The 15,675-nt window shown below is 54.0% G+C and overlaps 1 protein-coding gene across 1 annotated transcript in view; it reads right to left on the reverse strand.

The window, feature by feature from the left end:
- The window catches only part of JPH2 (junctophilin 2), a 28,265-nt gene extending 14,409 nt beyond the window's left edge, over positions 1-13,856 (reverse strand). The window contains exons 1-2 of the mRNA XM_058036266.1: positions 13,478-13,856; positions 5,028-5,811 (exon numbers count right to left, since the gene is read on the reverse strand). Coding sequence (XP_057892249.1) covers positions 5,028-5,811; positions 13,478-13,856 — 1,163 coding nt within the window. The remainder of the gene's footprint in view (positions 1-5,027; positions 5,812-13,477) is intronic.
- Positions 13,857-15,675: the final 1,819 nt, after the last annotated feature.

Here is a 15,675-nt window from a genome sequence, read left to right on the forward strand (position 1 = left end):
GTGTCCCTGCCTGCTGCTGCTTCTTAATTACACACCCATTCTTCCTCAGAGCCGTGGAGTCCTGGACAGAGATTGTGAGGCTGGGAGAGCACAGGAGGCTCAGGTGCTCCCTCCTGTCCTGGCAGGGCTGTCCTGAGCCATGGCTGCTGCTGCTGCCCATTCTCACAGGGTGGCCATGAGCATCCTGCCCTCCTCTGGCTTTAGACCTAAAGGTCTGGGAATGTGCTGAACTCCTGAGGTGTCTAATGCCTGTGCCTCTGGCTAAAAGCACATTTTTAAAACTCCTTTTACCTTTTTAGAGCAAACCCCAAGTCTGATTCAACAGACTTAAAATTCCAGTCTGAAATCTGGCCTCAGGGGAAGCTGAGCTGTGCTGTCAGCCCCAGGAGCACCAAGACCACTGTGCCCACCAGCCCAGCACTGCACTGGACACACAGTACCCCTCACCAAAGAGGTGTCTGGGGAAGATATCCTTTTGGTTGCCCACTTTCCCCAGCAGCAGCCTAAACCCCCAAGAGCAGAGGGGACGAGAGCAGAGCTGTGCCAAATAAAGCACCTTCCCAGTGGGAGCGGCGTGGGCTGCCCCAGCCCCAGCTCTCAGCTGTCACACTCAGGCCACGCTGATAAAGCCCTGCTCTGCCTGCCCTTATTTAGTCAGGAGCCTGTGCTGACTGCAGCGATTTTGGGACGTCATTTGCACCACGTTCCCCAAGGAGACGCTCGCTCTGCCCGGCCACGCAGCCTGCAAATGCTGAGAGCAGGGAGACAGCCCTGCTGGGAGCACAGCCAGGCACAACAGCCTTGGAAAGTGATACAGGAGCTGCCAAGGGCTCTTGTTGTTTGAAGGGAGAGCTAAGATGTGCCCCAAAGTCATGGGTATGGATAGAAAACTAACTTAGGCTTCAAAACCAGGCAACAGCTCACACTGAGCAATGCCCATGTGCTGGTGGCAGGGAAGCCACATCAATGTAATGTCGTGCTTCCACAGAGCCCAGGCTCACCCTAATGAGCAAACCCCACTGAATCAGGAATTGATGCCCCACACTTCAGAACAGAATACAGGAATTCCTACAGATATCTGCTCACATTACATTTTAACAAAAATAAATCCAAAATGTATTCACTTGTAATTGTACTCTCCGGGTATAAACCACACAGGGGCTATAAACCAGCACATGAGCACAAACTGGTGAAGCACAGCAGCCATTATAGCCTCGAATATCTTGCTTTTCTACTGATCCCGTGACATCCAGCAGATGTATTGAGGTGTTCCTGCCAGGACAGGCACCCTTCAAAGGATCTCAGAGCTTGGCCAGACCCGTGCCTTGCAGGACACATGGCCAAGTCCCTCCATTGATTTTGGTCCAAGTCACTGGGAAGCACAAGCATGTGCAGAAGCACACCACGTCAGATACTGCTGCAATGGGACAGAGGTGGGATTGCAGTATTTACACTCATTTTGTCCTTAAAAAGCACCAGAGAGAAGGAAAACTCCTGTAAAAGCTGCCCAGCTACTGAGCACACAGCTTTCAAAAATCAAAGGTTCCCCCTGCAGACAATTCTGCCCTTCCTCTTACTTTATTTTATTGAATTTTATTTTAATCTGTTCTGAAGAGATGAAACCCAACCATTTTCATGCTTCTTCTCCCCGTATTCTGTGGGACCATCCTCCCCACCTGACAGGCATATTGCTCCCTAGGCACAAGGAGCATCAAGTACCTGGAGTACAGAGCCCCCTATTCAGTACCAGCCCATGTGCCCAGAAAGCTGCAGGGCAGCTCTTTCACACCTCAGCACGGCTCTGAACCAGCTCACTCATGGCCTGGTGGCAGCTGTCCCCTCCTCACAGTCCTGCAGCCAGTTTGTCTACTTCATCTCACAGGAGGTGAAGCCCCAGCTGTGATCCCAGGCTCTCCCTGCGCTTCCCATCCACCCCAAATTATTTTCAAAGGAGTCCCAGTCAGGATGGAGTGGAGGAAGGGGAAGGGTGTGACACAGCAGGTGCCCTCACCTGGCACTGCAGGAACAGCCAGGTCCCAGCTCTGACAGGAGTCCCTTGGGATGACAGCAGGGCAAGTCCTGCAGCACCAGCAGTGCAGGGCAGGGCAATGAACCCTCATGGTGGGTGTTGTGTGTTAACCCCACATCCATCCCTGGGCAGGAGAAAAGCCTTGTGCCAGCTGCCACAGAGGCTGCATTCCAAGATGCCTTTTCTCCTGGGTGAGGATTCACACTCCAGCTTCCATCACCTCCATCCCTCCAGCTGAGCCCCAGAGCTGCTGAGGGACGTGCCCAGGGTTTATACCCAACATCTGAGCAGCACCAATGGGCTTTGCATGGGGTGCAGCTGGCTGACCTGGATGGGCTGCCCCATGCCAAATGATTTCCACTGAAATAATGAAAAACAGAGCTGTTCTCTCAGCTGACAGTGAGATGATGTGCTCAGCTTCTTGCACAGCTGGACTGCCAACCCAGGAGGATTCAGGAGGGAGCAGGGGAGGCCAGGGCAGCGCTGCAGAGGCAGCAGAGGCAGCAGGACAGGCAGTAGCTGGCACTGCCCACAACCCAGGCTAGAATTTCAAAGTGAAACAGCACTGGGACAGGAGCTGTGAAGCCGCCTGGTGCCTCACACACCCTCAGAACACAGCATGGGAGCTTTGGTGACTGCACTGACCGTGGTCCCTGGCTGTCACTGCTCTCCTGCCCAAAGCTCCCAGCAGGGCACCCCTCAGTGCTGCCAGCCCCAGCCCTGCACCCCAGGGCTCAGCACGTGCCTGGGATTCCTGCAGTGCAACTGGCCCAGGCAGCTTCCAGTGCTTGGTCTTGTTTTCCTCGGAATTTCTATCCCTAAAGAGCCTTTTATGGTGCAAAAGGGAGAAATCTGACCTTCCCCTGGCATTTCACCCCCAGACAGCAGGAGGCTGGATGCTACAGCAGTTTAGTTCTGCAAGGGGTTCCCCAAGTGCCACAAGCAAATGAAACTCAAACATCCATGTACAACAGCACAGGTGTGCAGAGGTAGCTGGGAATTCACACAGCTCACCCGCTGTGTCCTGATAATTAGTGTCTAGTAATAAATAAAATGTCATATCTTCCCCAGGAAAGGATGGGTGTAGCCTCAAAGGCATTTTTTTTGGGTAAGGTACACACTGCCATCTGAGGAGAAACATGAATGCTCCCTCTAAAAAGTTCCACCTCACAGTTATGAGCTCAGGCAATGCTAATGATAGTGCAGGCCTTCTATAAACTGCAATAATCCATTTTCACAATCTGTCTGCAATTACTCTGCCCTGGGTGTGGAAATTGAGGCAAGGATCAGGACAAAGCAAAAGTTGCGGCAGAGCTGGGGTTCAAACTAAGGATTTTCTCCAGGAAAAATTATGTAGATTTACTCTCTACCCCAAATCTGAGGTGAAAGGAGGAGGGAGGAGAGCATGAGTTGGATTTACAGGTAGAGAGAGCAGCTCTGCCCTGAGCAAGATACACCAGGAATAAACACTGATGGCAGTGCTGAGTTAAAGTTTACAGGACAGACAGCCTGAATTCCCCTCTCCCAGCGGGGCCAGCTCAGCTGGAAGCTGTGCTGCAGGAACAGGACAGCAGGAACCAGGGGTTCCACACTGCCAGCCAGCACAACAATCCCTTCCCTGCCCAGCAGCCACACCACTGCAGGGGCTGCTGCCTGAGGGCTCCCTGGAGGAAATCAGCTTCCTTCCATGTCTTATTTCCTCCAGCTCCAAGGTTTCCTTAATAGGAAATTATTCCCTGGCTGCACTGGGGAGGGATGCAGTCCCTGGCCAGGGCAGCGGGCGCATTCCAACCCCTGACTGAAAACACTGCAGAGCCGCTTTTGATCCAAAGTGTAAATAGTGTATAATAAAAAGAGGTTTGTGTAAACCAGCCAAGCTCTTGAGGAGCAGCGTTTGCAGCTCCAGCCTCCTTATTCACACCACAGGCACACGCTCTTCCCTGGGCACGGCAAAGCTGGTGTTGGGCTGAGCCTGCCCTGCCAGAAGGATCCAGGGCCCCATGCCACCCCAGCCTGTTATTTTTATCCTAGCTGGCCCTGCATGGAGCTTCACTTGCAATCCTGCTGGGTTTTCTCCACCAGTCCCTGAAGCAACTGGGTTTCGATTAAAAAAAAAATCAACTGTGCTCCCCACTAAAGTTTGAAGAAGTAATGTCCGCCAGGAGAGTAAAGTGCAAGGAGTGTCTGCAAGGAGTGGAATGGAGTTTGGGAATAGGTGTCCTCCTTCCTCTGGTTGATAATGAAGTAACTGATAATTAAACAGGAATTAAAAGGAGTGAGACAGGACAGCCATGAAGTCTCAGCCACTGCCCAGCAGCTCAGCAAAGCCTGTGCAGGGTGAGGTTTTCTTGGTGAGGTCAGGTGAAACCTCAAGCACTGTTACGACCACATTTCCCCAAGGAAGAGGAAAGGAGCGAAGGCTCCCAGATCTCTGATCTCTGCCAGGTCAGCTCTGAGACTGGCAGGAATGCTGCAGGGGGAATGTGCTGCCAACACAGCTCGGACACAGGCAGGGATGTGAGCTGGAGGAGGAGAATTTCCCGTGCCCTTTTCAAGCAGACCCTGAAGCCACTCTTATTTCCTCTCTCCTCCATCCCAGGAGGGACAGTGGAGCAATTACACTCAGCTGCTAAAATTGACAACACTCGTGCATCCCACAAACTTCCCCGAGAGCCACACCGGGGCTCCAGGGCCAAACTGCGTTCTGGGGCACATCTGGATGCTCATGAACCTGTTGGATTTATCACCACCAAACCCTCTGTTTCTCAGGCTGCCCCATCAATGCCCAGCAGCTCTGACAGCAGCATCAAGGAGCAGCCTGGATGCTCCCCATCCTGCTGAGTGCCAGGGCTGGTAACAACTCCTGCAGTCCAGCACCTCCCCTCTGGACCAGGGCTGCAGGGGAACAGGAGAGGGGATGAGAAAAAGGACAGCTCCTGAACACATGGGATAGGACCATCCCCACAGGAACCTGCGTGCCGGAGCTCCAAGCACCCACCTGGATGCCGCAATCTCCGACTTCTGCCGGGCAATGGCCGCTGCCCTCTGAGCCCCCTCCACGCTCCTGTCCACCTTCTGCCGGATCTTGGCGCTCTTGAGGGGTATCACCCGCTTCTTCATGCCCTTGACCAGGACGTTGTGGCGGTACTTGCCCTCCTCCTTCTTGCCGTCGGGCAGCGTGGTGCAGCCGTAGCCGTGCCGCAGGTTGTCCAGCCACTCGCCCTCGTACTTGAGCCCGCTGGAGCGCTCGCTGACGCCGAAGCCGGCGCGTTTGTCGTTCTTCCACTCGCCCATGTAGGTCTCGGTGGTGGTGGCGTCGATGTCGGACTCGAACGGGGTGTACTCCTCGCCCTCGGCGCCCTCGCCCAGGCTGACGGTGGAGGTGGCATCGCTGGCGGCCGAGCTGATCCCGCTCTCGCTCTTGAGGAAGCTGACTCGGCTCTTCTGGCTGGCCAGGGACGACTTGGACTCGGACTTCTTCAGCTTGCCCAGCAAGGAGCCCCTGCGGAAGAGCCCGCCCTTCTTGGCCTTGGCGGCCTCGGCGTCCGCGTAGAGGCTGAGGGCGAAGCCGCCGCGGGTGATGGTGGGCGAGAGGGGCAGGCTCTCGGCGTTGGCGGCGGGCGAGTCCTGCTGCGGCAGGGTGCCGTTGCTGTGCTCGCTGCGCAGGGAGGACAGCGAGGTGCGCAGAGGGGAGCGCACCACCGAGGCCATGCCGTAGGGCACGCTCTGGCGCACGCCGTAGCCGTGCCGCATGCCGTTGGTGAACTGGCCCTGGTACGTGCCTGAGGGAGACAAGACAGCGTGAGAAAGCCTGGCACAGCCAAGGGAGATGAGATGTGGGGCTGCGCTGAGCCCAGGCATGCAAAGCATCAGTGCCCAGGGAGCAGGGGACAGCAGCACAAGAGGCTCTGCTGGTGGGTGGCAGCTCGTTGCAAAGGGACTGAGGCACCGGGGGACACTTTGCAGGCCCGCTTACTGTACGGGATCTGGATTTTCATCCGGAGAAGGCAGAGGGAGGCAGCCCCCAGGGGTGGAGTTTGGGCTGTGCAGAGGGTGGCAGCAGCCCCAAGTGGGCATGTGAGCTGCACTGGCACATCTGCCCTTGGCTTGCTGACAGTCCCTTTGAGCCTGTCCCTTGCAGGCTGCCAGGACCACTTCTAGACCCCCGAGTCAGGATCCCACATGTCCACTGACTGCCCTAATCCCGAAGCCACATCTCCTTGGTGGTGACATATGGCTTCTCTGAGTTCCCAAGGTTTGTGCCATACTGCACAAAGAGATGGGCAAAAAAGGGAGGAGAGAAGCAGCTCTGTGTGGGGTTCCTTCAGCTCTGCCCCAGAAAGCACAACCCCACTCCTCCAGACCCAATTCGAGAGGGCAAATGGTGTCCTTGATGGGAGACACAGAAAGGATTGTGTTTACCATGGCCAGGGCTGCACCTTGGGTACAGGATCCTGCTGGGAACCACCAGGACTTTGGCAGTGACACCTTGAAGGACTGGGACACTGCTCCTTTCCAGATGCCCTGATCCCAATGGTGAGCACATTTGCAGGCTCCCAGCAGAGTGGAGACCCCACTCTGATTTTTCTCACTAGGATGTCAAGAGATTTAAATGAGGTGCATCAGAGGCCCCACAAAAAGAGCTCCTGGGAAGGGCAGGGGCTGGTGGGGCAGCCTTCACCCACAGCACCCACCATGCACAGGAGAGGTCAGAGCATCCCTGAGCCCAGTGGATTGGGATGGGATGGCTTCCCATCCTGACTCTCATCAGTCTATAGATGCAGTTGCCTCAGAAACCAGCAAACCACCCAAAACAAAGGCAGCATTCCACCCTGCTCCTGGCATTACAGGACCTGGAATGGGCCACCCCAGAGCAGCCCCCTGTGGAACAGAGGCTGCCAGCAGCTCCCTCAGCCTGGGGCACAGGCAGAGAGTGATGGGGGAGCACAAATGCCTTTGGAAAGGCCACTCTATTTTCACAGACATCTGTCCTAAACCTGGTTTGCAAAAAGCAGTGACCCACCAGAACACACATGATTTTGGGAGAGCAGGCACTCCCACGGTCCTGGGGAGGCTCAGCCAGGGCTGGGCTGAGATGGAAGGGGGTGACCCATCTTCAAGGCATGAATCTCCCCCCTCAGACACTATTACTGAGCCCAGGGATGACCCTGCTCCCCAAGGAGCAAATCCAGTTCCTTCTTTGGCGATCGTGGGAGTGCATATTTTACAGTCTCCCAGGCCACTTCTGCAGCATAATCTCTCCTCCCAAGCTTCAGGTTTCGTTGAAATCCTCTTTGGACCTGCCTGTGGAGTGTTAACTTACAGTGCTGAGGGCCAGGAAAGACAAGAAGTGCCCGAGTGAGCAGCAGCTGCTGCCCTGGGTGAGCTGCCCCCAGCCAGCCCCTGCCCACCCTGTGACACGGGGGATTATGGGGTCCCTGTAAACAGTTGGTCTCCCCTACAAACATGTGGGGGTTCAGGTAGTAAATGGTATTTGCAGGCTGCAGCCAGCCATGGGGAGCCATCTGCCAGAGCAAGGGGCCATCTTCCATTTTCTTGGATGAGTTTGAAGCTCTTCTAGGGAAAAATAAGGAGAAATAAGCATGGGTTTGGGCACGAATCAGGAGTCAAGGACCATGACTGGAGATGCCAGGCATCTGGGCATGTTCCTCACCATGCTCCCAAATCCCTCTCCATAAAATGGTGTTGAGTCTTCCTAGTGCAAGCTGAAGTTCTAGAGACCCCAGAGTGCCCCCATGTCCCTCCCTGGTGAGGTCAGTGCTCCACCCCAGCCACCCAGCCAGCGAGCAGGGCTGACACATGATCAGGGTGACATTGGAGACCTTCTCCTAGGATGGGAACAACTTCACACGTATCAGGCTGCAGCTGGTAATGCCTCCATGTTAATTCCCTGGAAAAGGAACTCTGGAAAATCTTGCAGGTTAAGGGGGTTCACTCACTCCTCGGGGGTCAGGTCAGAGCAGCTGCTGCACTCCAGCAAATCCCCCTCTGTCCCCCTCAACAGCACCAGAGGCAGCTGGGTGGTAGAGCCACCAATGGGTCTCCAGGGAGCAGGGATGGAGTGCCACCCTCAGTGCAGGGTTCAGCTCTGCAGGCTGCTCTCTGCTCCCTGATTTCAGCCTGCACAGCACCAACACTGCCCCTGTGACCAGAGCTGCCAACCCTGCCTGGACGAACGCAGGGCACGGACACAGTGCTGCCCACGGCTGCCCAGCCAAGGCAGGGGCAAGCAGGCACTGCCATGTCCCTGTCGTGCTGCCATTCCTGCCCAGCTGAGGCTGTGTGCCAGGGCAGGGCCATAAAGCAGCCCTGGAGAGGAGCCAGAGGCGGCAGGGAGCGGCTGGAGGCGCCGGCGGCCGTGCGTCAGGGCACGCAGGGTGCGAGCACAGCCAAGGCCTGCCTGGCCAGCACGGCCCAGGGCAGGCACCTCACTGAACATGGGCTCTGCAAAATCCCCCTGCAGCAGAGCTGCACATCCCCAGGCCACCAGCACAGCCCAGGGCAGGCACCTCACTGAACATGGGCTCTGCAAAATCCCCCTGCAGCAGAGCTGCACATCCCCAGCCCAGATCCAGCACAGCCCAGGGCAGGCACCTCACTGAACGTGGGCTCTGCAAAACCCCTGCAGCAGATCTGCACATCCCCAGGCCACCAGCACAGCCCAGGGCAGGCACCTCACTGAACGTGGGCTCTGCAAAACCCCTGCAGCAGGGCTGCACATCCCCAGGCCAGATCCAGCACAGCCAGATCCAGCACAGCCCAGGGCAGGCACCTCACTGAACGTGGGCTCTGCAAAACCCCTGCAGCAGAACTGCACATCCCCAGGCCACCAGCACAGCCAGAGCCAGCACGGCCCAGGGCAGGCACCTCACTGAACGTGGGCTCTGCAAAATTCCCCTGCAGCAGGGCTGCACATCCCCAGGCCAGATCCAGCACAGCCCAGGGCAGGCACCTCACTGAACATGGGCTCTGCAAAACCCCTGCAGCAGGGCTGCACATCCCCAGGCCAGATCCAGCACAGCCCAGATCCAGCACAGCCCAGGGCAGGCACCTCACTGAACGTGGGCTCTGCAAAACCCCTGCAGCAGAACTGCACATCCCCAGGCCAGACCCAGCACAGCCCAGATCCAACACTGCCCAGGCAAGGGGGCACAGCAGCACACAGAGCTGTCAGCCAGGCTGCCACGGGCTCACACATGTCTGAGGTTCTGTAAAAATAATTTAAAAGCAATGGATGTGGAATAAATCTCTATCTAGGATAGGGAACCCACTTCCATGCCTCCCCAGCCCTGGTGATTCATCAGGGCACTGGGACAGACACCTCATCTCATCAGGGTGTGATTAGTGGGAGACAGAGCCCAAATAATCCTTTGTGGGCTGCATTTTTATTTGTCCTAATACAAAAACCACTAGCTCCTGTGCAACCCCCAGGAATACAATTCATCACCTCTGCACAGCAGGTGATGCTGCCTGGGTAACTTCATAGGATGGGAAGGACTAAATTGTGGGATCAATAGAAATTACATCCCTGCAGCCTTCACCCCCAAACACTCCCAAGGGGTGGGAGCAGCCCCTGCTTCACCCCAGCAGCAGGATGGGACTGTGCACAGCTCCATCCAAAGCAAAAGCTTCAGCTGCCAGCGCCCTCCAGCCCAGCAGCACCATCCCATCACCAGCAGTGACACACTTCCCCTTCCCAGCCTGTCTCAAGGCTCCCATATAATTAGTGATGAATGTAAATAATACAAACAACCATGTAAATAATGCAACAGCTCAAATCGCTTCCCTGCCCTACAGTCCCCTGCTGTCACCCAGATACTGCGATGACAGGCAGGGTGGAACTCGGTGTGAGTGGCCAGGGACATTTAAATGATGCACAGCACCATGTGCAGGACAGGCCAGCAAAAACAGAGTGCTGCCTTGTGGTGCCAGCAGTAGTGTCTGATGGGTTCTGCTGGAGAAGAAAAGCAAAGAAAATCACATAGAGGGGTAAAAAAAATCCTATATTAATTAATATTTTAGATATATGAATAATATAGATAGAATATGTGTTAATATATAATATATTAATAACAATAAATAATATATATTATAATTAATATATACCACCTATATTAATTAATTAATATTACTATATTAACTCATTAATCACACTCGGCCAGGCAGGAGCTTTGCTACAGAGGCAGCAGACAAAAGCCAGCACCATGGTGGTTCTCCCAAGCCCCTTTCCTCCTTTCCCAGCCACAATCCCATGGATGCTCCTTCTGTCCTGGTCCAGGCCCATTTCCACTGCACTTGCCCTGCCACAGGGAAGAGTTGTGCTGCTCCCTATCACCCATTTCATTTCATCTCCCCAGTAAAGCACTTCTGCATTTCTTTTCTCCTCTTCTGTGGTCTTGTGATCACTGACTGGTCTAATTGTTTCCTCGTGGTTAATTGACACCACTGTTTTCCTCAGCACCCTAGAGAACAAATTGCAGCATCAAAAATAAGTTGGTTTTAGGCTGCACTGATTGCAAATGATGTTTTTTTCCCCTCCATAGATATAAGCAGTTATTTGTGCAGCAAAGACAGGCTTTGGGCTGGACCATGGGTATGCAACATGATTCAGTGAGCAGTTTTTCTGCAGTAAGATTTGACTCAGGGTTTTGACTCACAGTCAAATGCACAAAAGTATCCAAAAAATGAGGTCTATCCTTGCAGCATGGACAACTCACAGAGCAAAGCCAAATAACTACATGTTTACTCATAGCTTATGTTGCAGAACAATGAGTTCCATCATGCTATGCCTTCCACAGCCCCACTCACTGCTTCAGCCAGAGCATTCTGCTCCTCTAAAGTGCTCTGAGCTCTCGCCTGGTGACAGCAGCACACAGAGTATATCCAGCTTGGACACACAGAGATGTATCAGAATGTCACTGTGTCTGCACAGCCACACCAGGAGCTCTGAACCCCTTGGCTGATTTCAGCCTCTTTAAAGCCATCAGTCTCCCATAGCTTCCACAAAAATGGGCTTTTGGTAGTGGGGAGAAAAGCAAATAATTCCCACAGTGCCTGGGGTAAACTATACCATGACCCTGGTTCTTATTGGAAACCAAAAATCTACATGGGATTTCAGAAAGCTTCACTACAGATTTGGGCTTTTTTAAAATCTTGGCCAGACACAAGATTCAAACACAGACAGCCCTATAAGTATATTTTAAGTGTATTTTGAAATGTAAATTTTTATGTATGTCTATATATATATGTATATATAAAAAGTTAAAGTCTATTTTAAAACATCAGAATCAGCTACATTTCCCTGAAATCTGCAAACAGTCCAACCATGACCTAAAGTTTCTGACGACCTGGCAAGGGCTGCACATTCCCAGAGCCCTTTTCCTCGTGTGGCTGGCTTCCAAGGGGCTTGGGAATCATGTCCCCTACTCCAGGGACAGCAGATATCCAAAGCCTTTCCAGATGTTTATCTTGGCAACCTCAAATTCAAACATTAACAGGTCCCATTAGCAGCCTGGCCACATCGGGATCTTGCAGGTGGTTTCTGTGTGCAGGTGAGGAGAAAAAACAGGAAAAGGTCTTGCAGGTCAGTGGGACCATCCCACCCCTGTCCTTCAGGTGTGGTGCTGGATGGTGATCCCTGACTGCAGTTTTATCCATGTTGCTGTGCCATCAGAGAAGCTCTTGTGTTGAATGAACAGCTCAGATCAGCCAGGGTGTGATGACCCAGCACACGGAGCAGCACTGGGCACCCCAGCACAACCCTCGTGGGGCTGAGCTCAGTGCTTTGGCAGGGCACGTCTCCAGGGATGCCAGCCCCCAGTGGCACCAGGGGCCAAGCAGCTGGCACGTTCTTGGGTGAGGGACAACACCCTGGGGAGCACTGTGCTGACAGAAGCAGGATATTCTATATCCCTGCAGGAGAGAGCACTGGCTCATCTCTCCCACTCTTCTGTCCCACATCTAACCAAACCCCTATGTCAAGTCTTACCCCTCAAAATTCTCCCCCAGAACATTAACTGGAATTCCAGCAGCCCTTCACCCTTAGAAGGATTTGCATTTTAGGAAGCAGCAAGGAAACAAATTCACAGGAGACCTTGACATCTCCAGAATGAAATTCCCAATGGCAGCTGCTGCTGACAGTTACCTGATTGCTGCTCTTTACTCATCACAGCACCACTCCCATGTCACCTACTCCTCTTATGGCCTCACATGAAGGTTCTGTGCACACAATCTGCACCCATTAAACCATTCCATGGCCACAGGAGAGAACGGGGGAAAAATTTAAGGAGCTGGAGGGATATGTCAGTTCGTGTCTGTACCTACAACATCCAAGGGCATAAGGAAAATGGGTGAACTTCAAGACTAAATTCTCAATCTTAAAGTTAGCCACAAGCCCAGACAACTCATTGAGAAATATTTATGAAAAACGTAGCCCTGAAAGCCAGTCTTGAATTAGTCCATTTTTCTAATATCTATAAATGTGATGCTTTTCATTCTGAGGATTCATATTAAATTTGGTTTATAAACAAACTCCAATGCCTGTCCTAGATAATTATAGATGCAATTTTGATCCATATTTTAAAAGGTATTTCTTTCAAATCACCCTCTCTATTTAGCTATCCTAAATGTGGCAGCCCAGAACATTACAGTGCTGAAGAGCTACTAAATGACTTTCACAGAAATTCTTGCAATGTTTCTAACCCCAGAATTGCCACTAATGCAAGAACACAATTAGACTGAGCATTTACAGAGCCCAACAAATATCTGACTACACGGTGCAGCTGTATAGTAGTGGAGGTTGAAACCTCCCAAATAACCAAAGGGATTTTGGGCAATATGTGTGGCTACATATTCTAAACAGCTTAGACAGACTCAATCAAAACTCTTTGGCAAAGCAGATGTGCAGGCAGCCCGTCAGAGGCATGCAGGCAGTGCTGATGCATAGGGAAGGCGTGCTGGGATGCTGTGGGTGGCTCATATCCGACAGGAGAACGTTCACAACTCGATGCTGTGCTGTACCAGCTAGGGATTTCTGGACTGGTTCAGCCAGAAGCTGCAATAACCATTCCCTGTGGAACCAGGAGTCAAAGACTACACACAATCAGGTTGGTTGGTGTTAATGGCCAAAACAGACACTTAAGGGCAGCTTGGGGCAATGCTCCTGCTGCTCCTCCCTCACGTCCACAGCGAGCTGCGCATTCTGTGCCCAACTGGGAAAATCAGGGCACGCACACGTGGATGAGATGGCTTCAGCCCCAGCTCCCCTTTTGACTGAAGCACCCCAATGGCTCATTGTAGAACACTGTGCCTGTCTAGTGGGAACAGGACCAGGTCAGCCCTTTGGCAGAGCCAACATGCAGCCTCTGTTGTCCCGGGCTGGGTGTGACACTGTTCATCCCCCTCCCGTTCCCTCTGGAGCCACCTTACCCCCGTCAGCGTAGGTCTCGGTGCCGTAGCCATCCTGCAGGCCATTGTTCCATGTGCCCTCGTACTTGGCTCCGCTGCTCATGCTCTGCCTGGCGCCGTACCGTCCCTTAAAGCCATGGGTCCACTCTCCTCTGTAAACCCACCGTCCTTTGGTCTCGATTCCCAGCCCGTGCCTCTTGCCTTGGGACCAGTAGCCTTCGTAGGTGTTGCCGCTGGGCCACGTGTAGATGCCCACCACCTCGAAGCCGTAGTTCCAGGAGCCCGAGTACTCGCCCTGGCCCTTGGGGCCGGTGCAGATGCCGTGCCCGTGGGCTTTGCCCCCCTCCCAGCCCCCGCAATAGGCGCCTCCATCATCGAAATCAAACCTGCCGCCGCTCATGGTGCCCTGCGGTGCCCCTCAGCCGGGCAGCGTTCCCAGGGGCAGCGCTCCGGGGCTCCCGCATCCCCGGAGGGAACGGGCTGGGCGCCGACAGCGGCCGCTCCTGCCTCGCCTGGCCCGGCCGAGGGGCTGGGGCACGGCAGGAGAGAGAAACTGGACGAGAGGGAGGGGAGAAGGGCGGGCCGAGCTCCAGCCCCCCCGGAGGGGCAGCGGCTCCGCGCCGGTCCCTGCCCCGCGGGCACGGGCATGGGCCGCCCGGGGAGCCGCCCCGCCTAGAGGCAGGGATGGGGGTCCCGATCCCCGCGGCCGAGAAGGGATGGGGGTCCCGAGCCCGCCGCTCTCCCCCGCCCGGCCGCCGCCGCCGCCCGCCCCGTCCCGTCCCGCTCTCCTCCCCCGGCGGGAGAAAGGTCAGCGCTGCCCTAACAAGGCCATCGGATCCCAGGAGCTGCTCCCAAAAATAACCCCCCTGGAGCCCGGCCCCCGCCTCGGGGCCCTTTTATGAAGGAGGGGAGAGACACATCCCACCCCCCCGCCGTCCCCCGCCCCGGGCAGGGATCCAGGCGGAGAAGAGGCTGGGAAAGTAAATGTCTGCTTAAAATAGAGCCTGGGAAGGGGCCGCCGCTCCCCCGGGCCGGCAGCCGCGGTCCCGCTCCGCCGGAGCCCCGCGGGATGCGGGGACGGAGCGCCCGGGGCCGGGACACTCACACCGGGGTACCTGAGCACAGGTGGAACAGAGAGCACAGCCATCACCGAGAGCGGCCAACAGCTCGCTCAGCCCCTCTGCTACTCCCAGAGCGACCTTCCAGAACTGCTTTAGGGCAGTGAAAGACGTTCAGCAGTAGTCATTTACCCCTCTCTCCCAAACAACAAAATTCCCAAATTTCCTTTGGTTTAACAGCCCAGCAGCATAATTCAGTCTGTGTGTGGAAAAGATGGCAGACAACTGCAGACACAGGGAGTAGTGACAGGACACCTGATGTATAATAATGTCATCAAATAGATGGCAGAGGACAAGAACTGAAAGACCAGCTAACAGGCTAATCCAAGCCCTCTCTTCTTCCAGCACACCCATCCCACTCCTAAAAAGACACTGTCCCAGAAAAAACATGGAGAAATTACCCTCCCTTACTGACCACCAAGCTGAGAAGCTGCAGGAGCTGTGGGGTGTTATCAGCCCTTGCCAGGGGAGATCCCAAAATCCCACCAAAGCTGCCACAGACAGTGGGGGGTTCAGGCTCAGTTTTTCCACTTTCAATCTCCACATTGGCATTTCTAGGAAGAAAAGGCACAGAGGAAGCACACAATATATAACTGCAAGAGAAACTGTGTATGGACAGCACATAAACACAGAACACCTGCAGGCACAGGTGAGAAGGACCAAGTTAGAAAGTTAATTACAAAGGGCTTCACTTTTATTCAGCCACAGGAAGGAATGAGCTCTTTGGTAACGGATTCCAACATGACTCAAAACTGCCACTTGGCAGAACCAGCCCTCTAAAGTCTTCTTTAAAAAAAGGTCAGATTTTGAAATTGGCTCAAGTAAAATTTTTTTGTTGTTTTAAACTAAGTTTTTAGACTGCTTAGGCAAGTTTTCAAGGTTCTTGCTACATGATTAAAGGCCATAAATTCACATTTTCTCAAAGCAAAACCAGAAGGTTTTGCTTTACGGTTTCTGTGAAGACCAAAACATCTGAAAACAACTTGTGGTAACAGAAGAGAAAGCGTTAAGGCAGCGGTTGCAGCAACTCATGGGCTTCTATTCCACGGTGTTCCAGCACTCACAAGCCCAAAGATGTCGTAACTGTCCCAAGAGGATGCC

Source organism: Melospiza georgiana, chromosome 17 (genome assembly GCF_028018845.1).
Source record: "Melospiza georgiana isolate bMelGeo1 chromosome 17, bMelGeo1.pri, whole genome shotgun sequence".
Taxonomy (NCBI): Eukaryota; Metazoa; Chordata; class Aves; order Passeriformes; family Passerellidae; genus Melospiza; species Melospiza georgiana.